This window comes from Populus nigra, chromosome 19 (genome assembly GCF_951802175.1).
Source record: "Populus nigra chromosome 19, ddPopNigr1.1, whole genome shotgun sequence".
Lineage (NCBI taxonomy): Eukaryota > Viridiplantae > Streptophyta > Magnoliopsida > Malpighiales > Salicaceae > Populus > Populus nigra.
Window position 1 is genome coordinate 2,506,509 of NC_084870.1, and position 23,428 is coordinate 2,529,936.

At 35.6% G+C, this 23,428-nt stretch overlaps 1 protein-coding gene across 1 annotated transcript; it reads right to left on the reverse strand.

The window, feature by feature from the left end:
* Window positions 1-4,912: 4,912 nt before the first annotated feature.
* Window positions 4,913-6,540, reverse strand: LOC133679521 (protein LYK5-like). Its single transcript, XM_062102137.1, has one exon. The coding sequence runs from the start codon at window positions 6,418-6,420 to the stop codon at window positions 5,083-5,085; it is 1,338 nt and encodes a 445-aa protein (XP_061958121.1). The 5' UTR covers window positions 6,421-6,540; the 3' UTR covers window positions 4,913-5,082.
* Window positions 6,541-23,428: the final 16,888 nt, after the last annotated feature.

Here is a 23,428-nt window from a genome sequence, read left to right on the forward strand (position 1 = left end):
ACTGGGAAGAAAAAAAATTATATTCAGATTAGCCGGCAGGAAAAATCAAATGACAAATTAGTGAAATCCATCAAAGCTTTGGCAATGGCAAATGCCTCTTGATAATAGACAAAAGAATGAGTATGATCAGATCAACTAAGATCAATGTTTCTCAAGGACAATTTATGATTTAATGAACTCCAACAATAGTTGAGAGTAACGTTGCACTTAAGGGGTATCATCATGTATGAAATCTTGGTTTACCTTCTAAAATATGGTTATAACATCTGAAAGATGTGATTGCATAGGTGCATTTGGATAAATACATGCCACCAAGACTAACTATGGGACAATCTACTTTAAGTCCATTGATTCAAGTTGCATCTCACTATATGAATGTTGGTGATAAAAGGGAATATCATTGATGATGACAATGCATTTCTTTTCATGATCTGATTAGATAGGCTAAGAGGAATTCATTAAGAAGAACATTGAGCATACAATAATGAGCCTTTGTTACTTGTCTAAATGACAGTTCTATAAAAGTTGATGATAATATATGGTTGAAGAGTATGGATTAACTAAAGGTAACTTCGTGACTAATTCACAATCTAAGATGAGTTCAACACTAAAAAAACCTTAACATAATTGCAAACAGGATGCACACAGCTGATCATATGGAAATTATTAGGAGAATCCAAGAGTTAGTGATTTGTTAAACTCCTTTATAATAAATCAAACAACACCACACTTGGGGGCATGATCAGACTTGATAAACAATGAGAGAAGTAATCATCATGAATAGCCTCAGATGGGCATTACACTTGTATTTGAGTGGAGGACTGGCATACGATAAACTCGAATGAGCCGGTGAATTAGAAAAACTGAGAAGGTTTTGGATAGAAAACAAAGACACCCTATGATGATGGAGCATCAAAGATGGGTGGGCTATCTTTCAAACCAGGTAAGGATGCATGCATGTCATGTAACTCCAAAGTATTGCATAATTTTTTTTTATTTTTTTTAGAAAAAAAATCCTCGATAGCAAGGAAATATCAGGTCAACCCTGTAATCAGGAAACACTAAGTTTAAACCCCGTGAATTGAAAATATCAGTTCGACCCTGCCATCAGGAAGGATAGGTCGACCCTATGATTAGAAAGCACCAAGTTTTCCAACCCCGTGATTAGGAAATTTAAGGTCAACCCTAGAATCAGGAAACACTAAAAAATCCAATCCTGCAATCAGGAAGAAAAGTGAGAAGAAGCCTGCTATTAGGAATTTCTCAAGAAAAGAAGAAGATCAACCCTGTCATCCGGAAGAATCTTCAGGAAGCAAATAATTTTCAAACCCCGATATAAGGAAGTAACATACATTTTGGTTCTAGTTAAAGGGACCGCCAGATGAGATCTTAAGTTGACCGAGTTGAAGACAAAGACCAAGGTTTTGGTTAAAAGGGGTTTCTAGATTGTCATTTCAGGTTAACCCAACCAAAGACAACATTTTGATTCTGGTTAAAGGTGATTACCAGATTGGATCTTAAGTTGATAAAGATGAACACAAAGACCAAGGTTCTGGTTAAAAAGGGTCTCTAAATTGAGATTTTAGGTTAACCCAATTGAAGGTAACATTTTCGTTCTGATTAAAAAGAATCGTTGGATGAGATCTTAGGTCCTAGTTTTGGTAAAAGGAAATGGCCAGATTGGGATTTTAAAATAACCGAGTTATAAATAGTTTGATCATAGTTCTTGTTAAAGGGGAGATCACCCGTGAAAATAGATCAATGTTTGGATGAGCAGGTCGCCCGTAAAAATAGACCGACCTTTGGATTTCAAAATGGGCAGGTCGCTGTGAAAATAAACGAGTTTTTGAATGAGCAGGTTGCCCGTGAAAATAAATCAATTTTTAAATTTCAAAATGGGTAGATTGCCCGTAAAAATATACCAATTTCAAGATAGCATGGATGTTTACTGAAGTTATTTTTGGAATTTAGAAAGGACAAGTCGCCCATGAAAATAGACCAGTTTTTTTATTTCAAATGGGCAAGTTGCCTGTGAAAGTAAACCACTTTCAGGGAAGCATTGACGCTTGCTGAAGTTCTTTTTGGAATTTGAAAAATAGCAAATAGCCTATAAAAATAGACTAGTGTTTGAATTTGAATGGGTAAGTCGCCTGTGAAAATAAATAAGTAAGTTGTCCATGAAAATAGACCGATTTATTAAATTTTTAAATGGGGGCAGGTCACCCATGATAATGAAACTATTTTCTTCTTTGGATGGGTGGATCACCCAACAAGTCAGACATACATTTTTTCTTTACAAGTTCACTATGCGAAACCTTAATAAGATTTTGCTTCATAAGCGTTATAAAGAGGGGCATCTATTGCAACCTAAATTTCAACCTCATTTTTGAATTTTTTTTTAGAAAAATCAAAAATAGCAAAAAACCCAAACAATATATTCTTGACGTATTAATGTTATTTTCGGCATCTTTTCCAAAAAATTAAAAAAAAAGAAAAAATACATTTTTATTTTTAATGATTTAATTATAATTATGGAAGGAAGATGACCAATTTAAAAATTAAAAATCTTTTCAATAAGCAATTTATTTTTTTTAATCAAATGGTTTATAATCAATTCTTTTAATCCAACGATACATTTTTCTTTGTCTCTAAATTATCAAATGAATAGTTATTAATATTTATTCTTGAAATTTAATAATTGATTTTGGTTTGCTTTGCCTAAATAAAATTATTTACTGATAAATATATAGTTATACCATATCACACACAAAGAAGAAAAAACTTTTAAAAAAATCAAAAAATTATAAAAAATAAAAATTTACACGTATTTTCTCCATTCTCACATAACACCAAAAAAAAAAAAGCCCCAAACACTCGAACAAACGTAAGTGGAGCCACCGGCCAACAAAAACCCAAAAAAAAACTGTGAGAACCCGTGGTCTCTCTCTTGTCCACCATTATAAACGACACTAGAAAAAACCAGCAAATACCCACCACACCCTCTTCAACCCCTAACAGTTCATGAAGGATCATGGTACTGGCAAACCACTTTTATCTCTTATACAATGAGCCTTTGTCTTTTAATCTGAAGGGATATTTTCCTAATACTGTTTGTTTTACCTTTGGAGAGGCACTTGTAATATCTGCATGTCTAATTCTTATCATCAAAGTAAAATCACTAAGATAATCATCGTGCAGGTTCAGCAAGGAGAAGTACAAGAATCAAACTCTATCATACACGCAAATCCAAGGAAAAGCATGCCCAACATGTCCTGCTCTGCATAATAGAGCTGGGACATCACTCAAATTAAGCGATCATGATTCATGAAGTAGAATCTGGTTAAGTGTACAAAGGCTTTAGTTAGAAAAGTGAAATCATGAACAGAAGTTATGAAGAAAGATGCTACAAGGATGTCTTGCCATCTTCAAATAGAATCATTTTCCCCTTAAACCCAACAGAAATGAAAACCTAATCACAGCTTTAGTTAAGAGAGAATTTTGGTTTTTTTAGTTTGTTTGGTTTCCAAACCTAGTCACTAAGTTGAATAAATTGAAAACAGAAATTATAAAACTAAACTAACCCCATTACAGCGGCTCGGTTGTCTATCGGTTTGGTCCCCCTACGGCCCTCATGCACACCCCCGCCGTGGCCCATGGGCATGTTCCCTCGCGTGGTTTGATTTTTGACTTGTTCTTTGTTTTGTTTTCTGACTTTTCTAAAAGTCTACTTTATGGTTGGCTACTTGGCTGGCTGGCTTCACGAAGCAAGTGGTACTCTCAACCTTTATCTAATTAATTTATATCCCACCAAAGTATTAGCAAGTATAGAAGTGTTGCTAGTCTTCTCTTAAAAAGCACACCGTGGAAGAAAGGGATTATGCAGCCTTCCTTGCTGAATTAATAGTTATGTGCTCAAGTCCAATTCCTAAAGATGTTAATGAGAGTGATTGCTGCATCCATTGTTCATATGAACAATGCTTGCTATGAAGGCTTCTCTTGCATTCACACTCACAATCACAAAGCATTACCTACCTGGTCCATTAAGCTGCTTCCTTCCCTCTGATTACAGTATTACACGAGTGACTTGTTCGTCTCCGTATTCCGTGATAAAAAGGTATTTAATTAACTGGATATAAAATAAATCTATGTATTTTCACATGTACAAAGACATGTACTTATAACTATTTCAGTATCTTCTTCCCCGGGAAAGACGGAAAGTAACCCATCACTGTCTTAGTGGCCTATTTATGTACAGTTTAACCGATATGTCTTAAGATACGTCGGCTGCTGTTGTGTACGGATGTGAAAGGTGAAAAGGAATATAGTTCCTTTATTATTATATCATTTTTGCTCTAATACTTGCCTCCTCTGGGCATGCTTTATTATTATTATTTGGTGAGACACTGTTTCTTTCCGCCTATTAAATGATATCTGCAGAAGAAGACAGCGAGGCCATTCTCTCCGGCGAATGCCAGCAATTGCAGATCTCTCAATCCATTGGGGCTTGGGTTTAAGTAACAAATTCGAAAAACAATTCAGGATTAATTTTATCACGTGTATACACACAATGATGTAACAATTATCATTTTATAAATCAAGTCTTGGTTATATAGTATTCTAAGGTTAACTTACTCTGGACCCAGATGGCTTGTCGGTTAGGCAAATTGACCTTTATTTATACATTAATAAATCAACTCAAGCCATGTTTCTTTTTTTTAAGAAAAAAAAATCCAAAACCATCTTGTTCAACTTAAACTATACTTTAAATCAACGAATTCCTAAGATCTGATTTTATAACATTGCTAAAAGATACTCTTACTTTTCCTAAGAATTATTTTAACTTGCACAAGTTTTACAGTATTTAGAGAAATGGATCGGTCAAAGCAGCTCTGCTCCTATCATTCTCTCCATATTAGAAAAAATCTATCCATATAGTAAAATTCAAAACAAATATAAATATCCATCATCAACCACTTGTGTCACCATCAAAGGTAACAAAAAACAATCCACGACCTACGAGCAAAAAAAAAAAAAAAAAAAGACTGTTTTTTCTTCAATTCATCTCTATCCATAGCTAGTTGTCTATCGAGGTGCCAAAGAAACAGTAATCTGGTCAGAAAATCTCAAATCTTCAGCCCACTTCCTCGACTCCAGATACCACCTCGAAATCTTCCCCGCCACGCGTCCCATATCTGGCCGCTTATCTGGATCCACTTCCACACAATCTAACCCTACACGTGTCATCTTCTCTGCTACTTCCACGGGGAACGAGTCCTTTAGCCTCCCGTCAATCCACCTCCTCAACCCCCCCCGGTCACCAATCGCCGCTCTGGCGGTCTCAATTACCGACTCCCTCATATAATCACCTCTGCTTTTGTCATACTTGTACTTATATGGCTCTTTACCGGACAACAACTCCAATAACACCACCCCAAACGCGTAAACGTCCGATTTCTGTGTTGCTATTCCCGTAGCTTGATATTCCGGCGACATGTATCCTCTCACGCCTTCGAATTGCATGATCCCGCTGTTAGACCTCGCCAACTCCTTCGACCCTTTTAGCGAACCAGGAGGAGAAGAAGACTTGACGACATCATCATCATCATCATCCAGTTCAGTGATTTCACCGATCTTGCTTTTTTTCTTCTTCATCATCTCATTCTCATCGGCTTCTCCACACAACTGGGCACACCCAAAATGGCAGATTTTAGCATTAAAAGACGGCTCTGTGATAATGATACTGCTGCTTTTAATGTGGTTGTGTACCAAGCTTATGTTTAAGCCAGTTTTGTTGTGGATGTAATCAAGACCGTACGCAAGATCAGCGGCCACCTGCATTCTTGAAACCCATGTCGAAAGAACTGTGAAGTTGGGGTTTTTAGAATTTCTCAAGCAATTAGAAAGATTTGCGCCGGGAATGAATTCATAAACGAGGTAGATATAATCTCCAGATATGGAAGCTCCTAAGAGCTTTACCACGCTTGAGTGATTACTTCTACAAATTACTGAAAGCTGTTCTTTCAGTTGAGACATTTCAATTTTGCGGCGGAACTTGCGTTGGAAGATGATTGTGTTGTTGTTCCGCAAGTCGCAACGCCAGCAAGCGGTGGAGGAGGAGGAGTGGCGTTTGGACAGGAAGTTGTTGGTGGCTGTCCGAATTTCGGAAATGTCGTAGACGTTGGGGTTTTGAGAGAGGGAATCACGGAGGTTGGAAAGAGAGGTTCGGTTTGAAAGAGTAGAAGATGTTGTTGTTGTGTAATTAATGGTGTTAGACGTCGAAGGATCTGAGGAGGTAGAAGCGGCGGTGATGGTGGTGGGTCTAGGAGACTGAGTTGGGCGAGTTCTGGATTGAGTTGGGCGAGTTTGGGTTGAGACGGGAGTTGGCTCGGACGCGCTGACAGCCATTTTGGTTTTGCACATAAATAATTTGTGATGTTGGATACAAAATTACAAATAAAGAAAGAAAGACACAGAAGAAAGGTTTTTAGGATATGGGAGGAAAGCGTGTGGGTGGAGATTATTAGTGAAGGTAAAGTTCGAAAAGAAGCACGGAGACGATAATGTCTATCTTTCTTTTAAAATGGGAATTGTTTGCCACAAAGTAATTTTTTAAGAAAATAATTTACATGAACATAAATTCTTGATAAAATAATTTTTTTATGTTTTATAGTTTCTTAAATAAAATATAAAAAAATATTTTTTAATATTTAACTATATCGTAGAAAATAAATTGAAAAATAATTTAGTAATGTTTTAATTTTTTTAAGTTAATCAAAAAACTAAGAAGGAAATTTAACATATAAAAAAATTGAATGGCAATGAAATTTTATAAAATTCTAATTTTATAAATTATTTTAAATAAAATAAATAGTAATAAAAAGAATAGAGAGAAGATCTAATAGAGAAAAAAGTTAAATGAGAACTAAATTGAAAAAAAAAAATTTATAAATTATTTCAGATAAATAAATAGAAAAACAAATAACAATCAAACTAATAAAGACTAAATTTGATATAAAAATCAAATTAAATTAAATTTTAAAGGAATAAATTAAAAAAAAATAAAAAGAATTCAAAATAAAATATATAGCAATAAAACAATTGAGGATCAAATTTAATATAACAAATAACAAGATATTTTTAAATTTTTCACAACTTTGAAAAGTATTTTCCGCTCAAAATAAAAGAAAAATACTTCCTAAAAAATCAAACTAAATTTTGTTTGAATAAAAAATATTTTTCTTTGACCAACTTTCATAATAATAAACAAATACTAGAAAGTTTAAAAAATAATTCCTAGAAAATCATTTTTTATAAAACAAAAGGGGCCTTATAATACAAGAAGTAAACAATATCTGTGTGTATGAGAGAGAGAGAGAGAGATTTTCAAGTGGTACAAGAGCTCTTTAGACAATAGGATAAGGATGAAGTGTGAGATCATTTTATTTATTTGTTTTTGTATTTTAAATGGGTATATTCAAGTCTATATAAGTGGTTTTAGTAGCAAGTCCGGTGAGGGCGTATATTTATTGATTTAACTCTTATTTTATAGGTGAAACAAGTTTAAGAATCCCAAGCAAACATTAAGTCTTCATATTTTAAAGCTTTTTCATTCTCTAACTCAAATATCACCAATAATAGAGTGATTGACTAAGAAATAATAAAAACATAAAATTTTAGCAAAGAAACTGTTAACTAGAAAAATCCTAAAAATTATATAAAAAAGATATATGATTTATTGCATAGCTTTTTCATTCTCTAACTTAAATACCACTAGTAATAGAGTGATCAACTAAGAAAAAATAAATATACAAAACTTTAACTTTTTTTTTATTGATGGATGCTCAACCAATAAAACAACTAGAGTTTGAGGTACTCTCAATCCTTTTTTTTAAACTAATGTTCATTTATTTTATGATCTACATGTATGAATATTAGCTTTGACATTCTATAATAATGTAGTTTTGTCCTTGATATATCCTTGACTGCTTGGTTTTTTTTGTCGACCATAAGATGTATTAAATTGGATAGGTTATATCCGTATAACACTTTGAATGGAGTCAATCTGATATATGAGTGGTAGTTGGTGTTGTACCACTATTCTGTCATGGTTAGCCATTTGGGCTATAACCTAGGGTTATTACCTGCAAAACAACATAAATAACTCCCTAGAACTTTGTTAGTGATCTTTGGTTGCTCATCAGTCTAAAGGTAATATGTTGATGACATATGAAGATGCACTTCCAATACTAGGAAAACCTCCTACCACAATTTACCAGTGAAGGTTGAGTTTTTATTAGTCACTATGTCTTTTGATAGCATATGAAAAGATATGTGTCACCTTAGATGATGTGTAGGGATGAGTTAATTCTATAAAATAATCATATTTAGAAAGTCGATCCATCACCATCACAATCATTATATATGTATTGGATGGAGTTATGGCATTTCTATAATAGAGAGGTTGTAAGAGTGCTAAGGGTCTAATGTTTTCTCCTTAGCTTTTTAGCATACTTCACATTGTCTAATGTAATTCTTGACCTTATACTTCATGTCCACCCAAAAAAAGTCCCCTTTAACTTTTCTCAAGCCATGAGTGACTTGTTATGAGATTATCATAAAGGTAATTCATGATAGCTGATTCACGGGGACATGTTTTGTTAATGAAAATTCTCCCTTTATAGAATAACACTCCCTTTTTTATCTAGTTGTTTTTAACATCCTTAGTGTATCATTTCTTATTGTTTTTTAAAAAACAATTGTACCATCTCATCCCCAATATTGCTCTCTTTAAGACTTCCTACCTATCCTACCAATGAAAGTGTAATGGCCCATAGCTTCCTTTTTTCTAGATCCCTAGGTTTTTTTGGATTAAATATCAATTATTAAATTTTCTTTTAGAACCTTATACTCTATAGTAAGACTAGGATTAGAAACTTATCTTTTATTATTTCCTATTTTAGTGTTCAATAATCAATGCACATCCTTCATTATCTATATGATTGTCTCATGAATAGGCCAATGGATGAAAAAAAGGCTTTGGTTGGGTCAGATGGTCCCTAATTTTCATAATTCCCTCGCAATCTTCTCAATTTATATCTTCTAGTAGTAAAGGTCACTATGTTTTAACACTAATTGGTTGTGTCCTTTCCTTCAGTGTCAAAAGTTGTTATGACTTTTTTATGGTGGTGATATGATCCAAACAAGGTCAAATTCAGACTTTGGTGTAAAACTTTATATTATATAGTTTTACATTATCTAGTATAACTTTCAACTCGACCGTTAGATTGAGCTGATATTTTTACAAAAGTTTCTAAACATGTTGTTCTACATTGTGCTAAAATCTCAAGTCAATCGGAGTAGCTGCTGGCTTATATATTATACAAGGATTCTATGTCAAATAAGGAGACATTTATATAACAACTAGTATCTATAGTTTGCAAGGATTCTATATCCATTATTAAATGAATGTGATTGTTGAAAATCTGGCAGATCATGTTATGGAAGATTACGAGCCATTGAATTTTGACCTTCCTGATGAGAGTGTACTAATAATTAAGCATAATAATGAGATGAATGACTGGTGGACCTTGTACTTTGATGGGGTGGTAGATGTATCAGGAAATCGGGCTAAATTAGTTATAATTTCCCAAGAAAAGAAGTAATACCTTGTTTTAGTAAGGTTGCAGTTTGAACGCATCAATAACACAGCTAAGTATGAAGCCTACATCATCGGTCTAGAAGTTGCTTTATAACTTAAAGTTAGGAAGTTTGAGGTCTATAGGGATTCCCTGTTAATCATCTGCCAAGTAAAAGGGGAGTGGAAAACCAAGGATGAGAAATTGAAACCATATTAAAATTATCTCTTGAGATTAGCTAACGAATTCGAAGAAATAAAATTCAACCTTATGAGCAGAAATAAGAATGAGTTTGTTGATGCCTTGGCAACTCTAGATTCGATGACACAAATCGTTATTAGAGGCAAGATCCAACCAATAAACATTGAAGTCAAAAATCTCCAAGCTTATTATTGCACAATTGAAGAATCACTAAATGGAAACCATAGTACAGTGATATCAAGAGATTTATCTAATACTGGGAATACCCTAAAGGCTTATAAGACGAATGAAAAGACTTTGAGGAGAATTGCCATAAATTTTCACTTGGATGGCAAAATCCTATATAAAAGGTCGTTTAACGGGACTCTACTCAGGTGTTTGAATGAGAATAAGGTTAAGCATGCATTAAAAGAAATCCATAAGGGAATTTGTGCCACGCATACCAATAAACATATAATGGCAAGGCAAATGAAAAGATATAGATACTTTTAGTTAACCATAAAAAGGGATTATGTAGACTATGTTAGAAAATGCCACAAGTTTCAGATATATGGTGATAAGATAAATACACTTTTAGCACCGACATTCAATATAACCTCGCCTTGGTTTTTTTATATGGGGGTTGGATGACATAGGACCAAACAACTTGAAGGCTAGCAACAAGCATAGGTTCATTTTGGTGGTCATCACTACTTCACTAAATGGGTAGAGGCTACCTTTTATGCACATATGACACAGAAAGTAGTCAAGAGGTTCATTAAAAAAAGATTTGATTTGTTTTTATGGCTTACTAATAAGATTGATAACCGATAATGCTTATAATTTCAATGGAAAGTTGATTGTTGAGCTCTACACTACGTGGAAGATTAAACACCTTAATTCTTCTCCTTACAGACTGAAAATGAATGGAGTTGTCAAGGCAACTAACATGAATCTCCAAAAGATCATCTAGAAAATGGTGCTCATCTACAATGATTGGAATGAGATGCTTTCACGCACACTATAGTTAGAGCTTTTACGAATGCAACCCCTTATTATTTGGTATATGAGATGGAAGTCGTTACCTTTAAAAGTAGAGATTTCATCATTAAGGGTCTTAAAGGATACAAAACTGGATGAATCAAAATGGGCAAAATAGAGATTTGAGTAGTTAAATTTGATTAATGAAAAAAGACTAGCAGTCATTTGTCACCATCAGTTATACCAAATAAGAATAGCTAAGGCATACCAAACTACGAAGGACCATATATGACGAAGAAGGCTTTTTTCTGAAGAAGCTTTAATTTTAACCAATATGGATGAGAACTCTGATATTGTAAAGAGATATTATGCTTGATGTTTTCTATCAATCAATAAAAAATTGAAGTTAGCCAAGAATTCTATGGTGTTTCTTCCTTTTCTTAAATTTTTTTGCATGATCTCATATTTTCACAAAGGTTTTTAGGAAAATCAAAGTTTTAATACAAAAACAGAAGTTAAATTAGCATTTGTTGTAACAAACAAGTTCTGGAAATTCAAGTGATCTCTTAGAAAGGTGATCAAACACTTAAGAACTTGAAAAATAAACCAAACACTATGAGATAACTTTGAAGCTAAGTTTTAGCTGAATGAATAATGATACTAAGAAACCATTTTGCATGTTCAAATGAAAGAAAGCAAAGCTTATTGGTCCTAAACGCACATATTTGAAATGAAAAAAGACCATCTTTGATAATTCTTTCACAACACTAAAAAATGTCTTGTATCTATTGAGCCTAATAAGTTTTTCTTAAGAATTAATCCTGACTATGATCACGCCCTACTGATCACACCCTACACTAGGGGAAACTATGAGAATTAGAAAAGTAATCCAAATATATTAAATGATCCTCAATGACTAAAGGTGTCGAAACAAAGTTGGGGACATAAAGAAATTCAAAGAATTCAAATAAGCATACCATACAAAATAACAAATATGACGATGGTGCTTAAAACCAAATGAAAAAAATAAAGATGAGAAGTCCAAGCCTGGCACTTGGGGGGCATGATAGACCATTTTACAAGTCAATCCTAAGATCTAGGAATCCATGGACCAAAAGAAGGTATGGAAACGAGCATTAGTGATCCTTAGTCTTGAAATCCCTTAAATACCTTTTAAGCCTACAAATATTCTTTTTTTTTTCAATAACCAAAAGCCAAAGCCTACATTATGTACCCAATCAAGCCTTTTCTAACCAAAGGCAAACAATCTGGATTGGTAAGCAATGCTTTCCTATATGAAATGAGCTTTTTAAGAAACTTCGGTTATGCTTTATTATTCATATAAGTAAAATGAATGCTTTAAAGACTTGCTCTTTCCTCTGAAACCCTCAAGTCAAAACTTGAACCCTTATGACCAACAAAACATGAAAGAAAAGGTCACTTTATATTTTCACCAAAAAAACAAAACAAAAAATTTCAACTCTCACGAAAACTTGTCCATATGGATTGCTTGAATACTTTTCAGAATTAGTTTGTTTTAAACCAACATCAAAATGGTTTTTGCATTTGGAAATGGCTTTGAAATTCCAAAAAGTTTCCCATAAAAGCAACCTCTTATAAATAACCAAACCCTTTATCGCATGGCATCATCTCTAAAGAAAAACTCAAGTAAACAAAACTAGATAAAATACTTGGGGCATGATCAGGCTAGGGGCAATCCAAGAAACATAATAAGGCTAACTACATTATTCTCTTCTGGGAAAACAAAGAATGTAAAGCAAAATTGACAATCTTTGATATAAATGTTTTTTTTATTTAAGGCCATCCATTCCTGGAGGTTAAGATCATAAGTAGTGACATTTATATCTTCAACTTTCCTACAGAAACCAACTCTAAATTCTATCCTCTTCAAGTTCTAACTTCTATATTTATGGCTTGCCGAAATAATCCTTGTTTTCATCAAAATTTGGGCTGCCATAACAACCCTTTTTTCTTTCCAGTTGGGTTGCCAAAAAAAACCTTCTTCCACACCTCATTCCATTTTAGAATCACCATCAATCAAAATAACTTTTTTAACCTAAATTTTGTCAATTTTAACCAAAATTCAAAATTCATTCCATCTTTCTAGATTCCCTACTTAGTCATGTTAATTCTTAACACTAACATATAATTACACTTAATACGTTAACCATTTTTCATGCCAATTATTTCAACAATTTCATTCTAAGTATTCTAAAATATGCTCCCAATATGTAATTCACATTTTCTACAAACAAGTTTCATAATCTTTCCTAAACATTATTTCTAAACACATTCATATAAAAGAACTCCTAATCAATTAAATTAATTGCATAACAATAAATAATTTATTTCATCAAGGTCTTTATAATTTGATCTTTGATTATTTATAAATTCCTCCTTAAACATGTTTATCCAACTCAATTTATAAATATTAACCCACTGTAAACACCCAAGAGAAAATATAGGTATATATATAAATTGATGATGCAGTTTTCGCTGCCGATCTCAGTTTTCGCTGCCGATCTCAGGATCTGCAGCGACGCAGTTTTCGCGGCCGATCTCAGTTTTCGCTGCCGATTTCATGATCGGCAGCGACGCAGTTTTCGCTGCCGATTTCAGGATCGGCAGCGACGCAGTTTTCGCTGACGATTCCTGCATCGGCAGCGACACAGTTTTCGCTGCCGATTTCTGCATCGGCAGTGACGCAATTACTGTTAAAAAAAAAAACCGGGTTGTTACAGTTGGTATCAGAGCCCCTGGTCTGGATCCTGAGGATCACTGATAATTGCATTGCTATGGTGAAATTTCAGGATGGTACGCACCCGGCGAGGGACACGAACTAAGCCGCCTTCCTTAGAAAGGAGGGGCGGGAACTAAGGTGCCCAAGGTTGGCAAGACGAAGATCCCTTGGATGATACGACATCTCATGCTCTGATAATACCACCCGAAACCTTGCAGGGGGAAACTGCGGGAGCAGCGGAAGGCGAGAGGCCTAACCAGACAGAGGGAGTACCCCCAGTTACAGCAGAGCAGCCGAAAAGATCAGAAGCACCACCATCGACTATTCCAACTGGTGTGCCCCCACAATATGTAGATGCGGGACTCCTTGTACAAATAGTTAAAGCAGTGATGGAGGGCATGGCTGGTTCGGCGACACAAACAACTCCCACCACACAAATTCCACAGGCAGCCCCTATGACTAGCATGACCACGGATAACGTGGTGCCACTAGTACGACTAGTCAAGAGTATGAGGGAAATGGGCTGTGAACCGTATATAGGGGAACAAGATGCAGAGATAGCTGGACGATGGATTCGGAAGGTAGAAAAGACCATGATTCAAATAAGCACACCCGAGGGTTTGAGGGTAAATTGTGCAACCCAGTTACTGTCTGAAAGGGCCATGACATGGTGGGAAATAGTTCAGTTGAGGCGTGCAACCGAGACACTAACCTGGAGTGATTTCAAGACAGAGTTTGAGAATCAGTTTTATTCCAGGTACCATCGCAAGGTGAAAGAACAAGAGTTCTTGGCATTAAAGCAGGGGGATATGTCGGTATTGGAGTATGAAAGGAGGTTCCATGATCTCTCATTGTTCGCCCCACACTATGTGCCGACAAAGGAACATATGATTGAGAAGTTGAGAGATGGTTTGCGACAGGATTTGAGACAAGGATTGATCGCCTTACGGTTTAAATCTGTGAGAGAGTTGATTGAGGCTGCCCAAGCTTTGGAGGCTTGCATTGGAGAAAGCCAAGGGGGACATCATGGTATAGGCAAAAAGAGAGAGGGGGACTATTTCAGCGGCAAACCACCTCCCGAAGAAAGGAAAACGTGGAGTGTTTGAGCAGTGCAGGAAAAAAGAGAGTTTGATGTTTCCGCCTCACCAACAGTCAAGTGGGAGAGTGATGGTTGGACAGTCGCACTCGAGGGAAAACTCTTCAACTGGGACCAGGGACCGCAAGGGTGTTAACTACCCTTTTTATAGGGAATGTGGACAAAAACACCCTGGGGACTGCTCAGTTTCCCTGGGGCGATGCTTTGTGTGTAGAGGAGAAGGTCATAGGTGGAGGAATTGCCAGTATTTGAGTCAAGGGTGTCATTACTGTGGTGGAAGAGGTCATTTCAAGAGGGACTGCCCTAAAAGGAACACTGGACAGGTACAAAGCTATAGGCAGCCCAGTCAGAGCCACCAACAGTCAGTCACCGTGAATAGGCCAGTGAGATCTTCTCAATCAGGAGCAAACTCCAGTCGAGGGAGACCGAGAGCATAAAATGATCGGACCCCGGGGAGGGTCTTCCACCTGACACAGGAGGAGGTCAGGGCTGCATCGGATGTGGTGGCAGGTACACTACTATTAAATGATTTTAATGTGCATGTGGTGTTTGATCCGGGTGCCACCCACTCATTCATTGCTAAGAGAATTGTCACTAAACTGGGAAAGGGAGTAGAAATAGTAGAGAAGGGATTCTTAATTAGAACTCCAATGGGAAACATGGTGGAAACAAATATTGTGTATGTGGATGTGGGGGTTAGTCTATCTGGGTATGAAACAGAAGTAGGCTTGATTCCTTTAGAGCTGCATGATTTTGACATAATCCTAGGCATGAATTGGTTGAGTAAATACAAGGCTCTCATAGATTGTTATGCTAAAACTGTTACTTTCCAAACCCCTAAGGGTGAGAGGATGATTTTTGAAAGAGAGAGAATTCTCAAACCGATTGCCTTAATATCGGTGGTAACAGCCCAAAAACTTTTAAGAAAGAGATGTATGGGATACCTCGCATACATCTTAAACTCTGATGATGAAGGTCCACGACTAAAGGATATTCCCGTGGTGAAGGAATTCCCAGATGTGTTTCCCGAAGAACTATCGGGACTACCCCCAGAGCGATAGGTAGAGGTGTCCATAGACACTTTTCCTGGAGTCCCACCCATAGCCCAACAACCTTACCAGATGGGTCCAGCAGAACTGAACGAGTTAAAGACTCAACTACAAGAATTGTTAGACAAAGGGTTTATACGACCCAGTAATTCCCCTTGGGGAGCACCGGTCCTATTTGTAAGAAAGAAAGATGGAACCCATAGACTTTGTATTGACTATCGGCAGTTGAACAAAATAACAATGAAAAACAAGTATCCGTTACCTCAGATAGATGATTTGTTCGATCAATTAAAGGGGGCAAGGGCATTTTCGAAGATAGATCTGAGATCAGGGTACTATCAGATGAAGATTAAAGAAGCGGATGTAGCAAAGACCGCATTTAGAACTCGTTACGGACACTATGAATTTTTGGTGCTACCGTCCGGGTTGACAAACGCCCCAGCCCTTTTCATGGACTTGATGAATCGGGTTTTCCAACCGTACCTTGATAAGTTTGTGGTGGCATTCATTGATGATATACTGGTGTACTCGAATTCTTTCGAGGAGCACGAAGAGCACTTGAGGCAAACCTTACAAACCTTGAGAGATCACCAATTATATGCAAAACTAAGTAAATGTGAATTTTGGCTGAAGAGAGTGACGTTTCTAGGACACGTCATTTCAGATGAAGGTGTTTTCGTAGACCCCCAAAAAGTCGAAGCAGTCTTGAAATAGGAAAGACCAACTTCGGTCACCGAAATACGTAGCTTCTAGGACTTGCAGGATACTATCGGAGGTTTATTGAAGGTTTTTCCCTGATTGCTACCCCTTTGACCCAGCTAACTAGGAAGAATAAGAAATGGGTGTGGTCGGAAGAATGTGAGAAAAGCTTCCAAGAATTGAAGAGGAGGCTCACCACTGCTCCAGTGTTAACCCTTCCCTCAGGGACCGAAGGTTTTGTGGTATATAGTGATGCTTCGGGGAAGGGATTGGGGTGTGTTCTGATGCAACATGGGAAGGTGATCGCCTATGCATCAAGACAGTTAAAGACTTATGAGAAGAACTACCCGGTGCACGACCTGGAGTTGGCTGCTGTAGTATTTGCCTTGAGGCTATGGAGACACTATTTGTATGGGTCTCGAACCCAAATTTTTACTGATCATAAGAGCCTGAAGTATCTAATGTCGTAAAAGGAGTTGAACATGCGACAAAGAAGGTGGATAGAGCTCATTAAGGATTATGATTGCACCATAGAATACCACCTGGGAAAAGAAAACGTGGTGGCAGATGCCCTCAGTCGTAAAAATAGAGCCACCCTGGGAAGGTTAACAGTGGGAAAGGAGCGGCAATTGGTGGAATTGAAAGAGATGGGTGTAGATTTGGACATTAATGCCGGAGGTGGGTTGGTAGCCCACTATTGGTGCGACCAACGTATCGGGAACAGATACTACAAGCCCAATTCCATGACAAGGTTGGGTCCAAGATGAGGAAGAATGTGGAGGCCGGGGTAGAAATGAAATTCTGAGTGGCGGATGATGGATCCTTGATGATGGGACAACGGTTGTACGTGCCTAATGACGAAACAGTCAAACGAATGGTTCTACAAGAAGCATATGAGTCCAAGTTCTCCATACATCCTGGCAGCACTAAGATGTATCGGGACCTGATATGAAAAGGGAAATAGCTGAGTATGTGTCAAAGTGTGGGATATGTCAACAAGTCAAGGTTGAACACCAAAGGCCTGCGAGACCATTACAACCATTACAAATTCCAGAGTGGAAGTGGGAGATGATCACCATGGATTTCGTGTCAGGATTTCCCAAAGGGAGGAAAGGAAATGACGCGATATGGGTCATCGTAGATCGGTTGACAAAATCCGCACTATTCTTACCTATAAAGATGACCGACTCGGTGGACAAGCTTGCCAAGATCTACATAAATGAGGTGGTACGGCTTTATGGGATTCCGGTGTCCATTGTATCGGATCGAGATCCCAGGTTCACCTCTCGACTTTGGCCGAGCATACAACAGGCCTTGGGGACAAGATTGGATATGAGCACTGCGTTTCACCCTCAAACGGATGGCCAATCAGAAAGAGTCATCCAAGTCTTGGAAGACCTATTACGGGCCTGTGTGCTAAAATTTGGAGGAAACTGGGAGGAACACATGGTATTGGTGGAGTTCATGTATAACAATAGTCACCAAGCCACAATAGGGATAGCCCCATATGAAGCCTTGTATGGTAGGAGGTGCAGAACTCCTTTGTGTTGGGAGGAAATTGGGGATCGGAAGTTATATGGCGCGGAGTTGATCCAAGTCACCACGGAGAAAGTGAGAAGTATCAGGGATCGCATCAAAGCCGCACAGGATAGACAGAAGAAGTATGCTGATGTGAGGAGAAGACCTCTTGAGTTCAGTATGGGGGACCAGGTGTTCCTGAAGGTAGCCCCATGGAAGAACATGTTACGGTTTGGATTGAAAAGGAAGTTGGCTCTCTGCTTCATCGGACCCTTTAAAATCTTACAGCGAGTAGGACCAATAGCCTACAAAGTGGACTTGCCCCCACAGTTAGCCAAGGTCCATGATGTGTTCCATGTCTCCCTGTTAAGGAAAGCTGACGTGGATCCCGCCCGAGTTATACCCCAAAACCCAGTAGAAGTCAATGAAGACTTAACACTGGAAATGAGGCCCATAAGGATACTAGATCAGGAAGTGAAGGAGCTACGAAACAAAAAGATCCCCATCGTCAGAATCTTATGGTGAAATGCTCAAATAGAAGAGGAAACTTGGGAGAGGGAGGCTGAGATGAGGAAAAAGTACCCCGATTTATTTGAACTACCAGGTATGAAGTGTGAAACCCCTTAAATTTCGAGGACGAAATTCATATTAAAGGGGGGGAGAATGTAAACACCCAAGAGAAAATATAGGTATATATATAAATTGATGATGCAGTTTTCGCTGCCGATTTCATGATCGGCAGCGACGTAGTTTTCGCTGTCAATTTCTGCATCGGCAGTGACGCAGTTACTGTTCAAAAAAAAACTAGGTTGTTACAAATACAATCCTTCAATATTTATACATATATTCCAAATCACAATAAACTAGCAAGAAAAATTTTATAATTTATTAAATCCAATTCTAATCACCATCAACACATCATCATATACTAAATATATCAAAAATTAACATTCATTTTAGTTCCATAATTCTCCTCTTTTTACTTATTTTTGGCCAGCCACTCCCAAAACAATTTTCATCTCATATAATTTTATATTTCTTCAATAACACCATCTAAACCCATCATCATCATTTATCATAAGAAACACATTTACTTTACATAATTTCAACAATTCCATAAACTCTAGTTTCCTCACAATTTAGGAATTTCTATTCTCTACTCTAAAAACACAATTAAACATGAAATTCTTGCATAAAAAACTTACTTAGATGTTTTAAACCCAAATTAAGTGTCATTGCATTAACAACTTTACTATTCACCTTCTTCCTCAGAATTTTTACTTTCTCTCACTAAAACCTCTCTTTGAATTCCTAACTCTCTTACTGTCTCCTTTGTTTCTTTGAGAATTTGTAGTTAAAATCACTCATTTACTTCCTACCTCTATGTTTTTTCCTTGAATTTTATCTCTTCACTCGAGCTTTTTATTCCTCTTATTTTTTTTCTTTTTCTTTTTTTTTCCAGCAAACCTATCTGTTATAAAGAGAGGAAGAACTGAATTTTCCTATTTTCCATTTATTTAAGAAATTTCCATAAGTAAGTCTACATTGTGTTTTTTCTTTTCTGACTACTACAAATCTTATAAAGGCCTCTCGAATTTCAATTACTCTAAAATTGTATTATAAGGTAGAACAACATGTTAGAAGGCTACTCAAGAAAGTTCAGCTCGATCCAACAGTTAAATCAAGAGTTATTTTCTATACTATAAAACTAGTGAGTAGGTGATTTTACTTAGAATTCCAAATTTTGTTATTTAATCCTTACATAAATCATATCAGTTATTTCTCTAAACTCTCAGGGCTATTTAATCATTTTTTTTAAATGTAATTATCTTATATTTTCCATTTATTATTTCTTTACCAGGCTTATTACCATCTCACGGTAACATTACCAATTTTTTTAGGGATATTTGTACCATCACTCGTGTCCTTTTTCTTTCTATTATCTTTTATTATAGCTTACCATCTATTACCACACTAATTTATTGGGATCATTTCCTCATTTTCCTTATTCTTTACCCACCAGAACCCGTTATCGTTTTCGTTGACGTTATGAATTTTAAGCTAAAACTCAAAATCTTTATTTTTAACCTTAACAACGCTTCTTTATTTATTTATGGAGGTCATCCCATTCTTTACATATCACACTTATTATTATCATCATCATGTATCCATTCTTTTTCTTCTTGGGTTTTTGTTACTCGTCGAAGTCTTACTATTTTTAGTTTACATTTACACGAGGGTTTACAATCTCCTCTCCTGAAAAAATTTCATCCCTGGAATTTATACTCCCTGTCTAGGCGCAACATTAACCTTATTTTCTCTTTATTTCTCCTTCAATTCCTTTTACCTCATCATAGTTACTTATACTATTTCTTAGCCTCAAAACGTTTAACACTCATTAACACAGACCAAATGAACTATCCATTTTCTTTTTTATATATATTTAAAACCTAATACACAATATTAATATCTTGGTCGCCTTTCGGCTTATTGTATCTACCATTATACATAATTCCATATTATTTTCATTTGACTGATATCATAAATAGCTTATTCCATAATCCTTATTTTTAGATATTACTTTATTTATGATTTCCTAACATTTATTAATCAAAGCATATCAATTCATACTTCATCGATAACAACACCTTCATGAAGTACACATTTTTCATTTCTTATATTATTCATATTTTCAGTTCTGATAACAACTGTAACAACTCAGAATTTTTATTACACTTTTGAAAATAAACAGGTAGATTTTTTTATAGGATATCTCTATGAAGTCTTTAGCTCACTAGACTATAATACATTTATTAGTTGATTTGTCTAATGAACTTAATACATCTCGTGAATAACTTGTAAGAATTTGTTTTATATTGGGAATTTCTCATGCCTTGGCTTCATTGTAATGGTAATGTATCTTGTAAAATTGTTATCTATGTTAGCTTTCAATTTTCAACTCAATAGGTATTCAAATCATATTAATGAAACAAATCATTAACTAGTTTCCCATTTAATTTTATTATGCTCAAAAGTACATTAATGCATAAGCTATATCTTTTCATCTTGGCCTAATCATACATTTATGCAGGGGCTTAGAAAGCAGGCCTTGGTTTTGTTTTTATTATTATATTGATGATGTTCTGAGTGGCGTGGTTCCAATGCATGCAAGTCATATTTTGTTGGGAAAGACCTTGGTAATTTGATAGGAAGATTAAGCATGAAGGGTTTAAAAATCGATATTCTTTTGAGAATAATGGAAAGACATACACATTTGCATAACTGTCACCTAAACAGGTTTATTTAGACTAATTGAAATTGAAAAAGAAAAATGAAGCTGAAATGCTAATACAACAATGTGAGGTCATGGTTACCATGCAAAAATATGTATGAAAAATGGTTATTAAGGTGTGCATATATGAAATTATTATCATATACTATTTTCATACAATATTGATGAAGGTAAGTACAAGAAAAAAAACAACCTTAAAGGCTTCAACAAGAGGCTAAAAGAATTGCCTATTATACCTGTTGGTTATGCGATGATGAATCATCTTAAAAAGAGAGGGAATGATACAATCCAAAAAAGGTTAGATTCAGATTTTTTATGTAAACTTTTCTACTGTTTAGTTATACACTATCAATCATAACTTTCAATTCAACTTTTGAATTAAGCTAAGATCTTTACATGCATTTCTAAACAGCAGTTCTACACTAGGTTAAAATTTTAGGTCAATCAAAGTTAGGAAAGAGATTATTTCTGAGGGTCAAGTTACTGGACGATTCTTGTCAAATCTATCTATCTGGACCTTCATCTACTATTTGGATTTTATCTAAAACTATGGAAGGAATTCTGCTAAGATTCTGAATGGGTTAAAAATTAGACATTCATATGTTTTTGGTGATATATGGAGGCCTGCTAATTCATCCTTACAAGTGAGAACAATGTGTTTGAAGTCTAAACTAAAATCTGCCAAGAATGTGCAAAAATTAGAGAAACATTATTTCCTTGTGTATGATGGATTCCATTCAATACAAGGATTCCTTAATACTCTTGGAAGCATGTGTGGTAGCTATTGGCTTACCTATTCTACAAGGGCTCTAAGTCAAATAAGGAGACATTTATGGCAACAACTATTGTCCATAGTTTGTAAGGATTATAGTTTGTAAGGATTCCATATCCATTATTGAATGTATGTGGTGGAAAAGAGGCTTGGGATTCTTTTATTGCTCTTTTCTTTATTTTATAGGATTTCCTTATTCAAAAGAGATATTATAGAAAGCTTTTTAAGGAGTCCATGCTTGAAGAGGAAACAATATGACAATAACTTCTCCTCTAAAATAAAAAAGTAAGAGGCGACACGTTTTTCTTGTTTTCAAGAACAATAGTGAGGACAACAAGTCTCTATATAAAACCTTGATTCAAATTTATTTTTTCTTCTTCTTTTCTCATGGTATCAAAGATAATTTGTTTTTATGGGTTTTATTTTTGTAATAACTTCCATTTGAGCTATCTAATAGGGCAACAGCCTTGCCATTGTTTCCAATGGGCTTAGTTCATATTGGGTTTAGGTTTCATTAATTAGCTAAGGCTCAAGACTTGTTTGGGCTTAATTAATAATTAGTTTTCATCAATGGTCCAAGGCTTGTTTGGGTTCATAAATTCAGGTTTATTAGTATAGATTTTGAGTCAATTTTGTAAGTGGGTCAATTTAGCCAACAAGGGTAGATCTATTAGATTTGTTATTTTCAAGAGTATAAATACTCTTTGTAAGCACAAAATATTAAGACCTGATACTACTATTGATGTCAAATTCATTCAGCTTATGTGATAGAGATTCTCGTATTCTTTGGTTATCTAACAAACTAAATTGACTTATCGAAGATTAACTAGCTTGGTGATGTCTTTCTTATACTTCTTATTCATGAATTGGTATTCGTAGGTTGGATGTTCTTATTCTAATAATATTGGTGCCTTGGGATAGGTTTCATTGTGTCACACTTCTATCGGACTTGTTTTGGCTTTTTAGGATTCATTGTCAATCTTCTTGTAGATTGTATAACCATGTGATCATGAGATTCACATGAGGTGGCAGCCTTTTAAATTCTTCAAAAAAAAACCTCACAAATTACTATAACAAACTTTATATTGATGTCGGCATTTTTGTTATGATATTTGGTTAAGCCTTTAGGCCTCAAATCTGAAGTAGTAAGCCTAATCCATTCTTTTTAGGTCCCATATAAATCTTGGCCCACAATCAATGTTGAACTCTTAGATTTTGCTGAAATTTCATAATCAAGTCTAAAAAATCCCACAGGATGGGCCCTAAGCCCCTTATCCAGTGAATTTCAATTACCATATTACATACACCAAATTGAATCACCAATATTTGGATTTTGAATTGGAACCCTTGTATTATGAATTTATGATAAGAAGAGCTTCTTTCACTTAGAACTCTTATACAATTAGAAATCTTCACTCCCATAAGCTCAAAAAATGCTATATAAA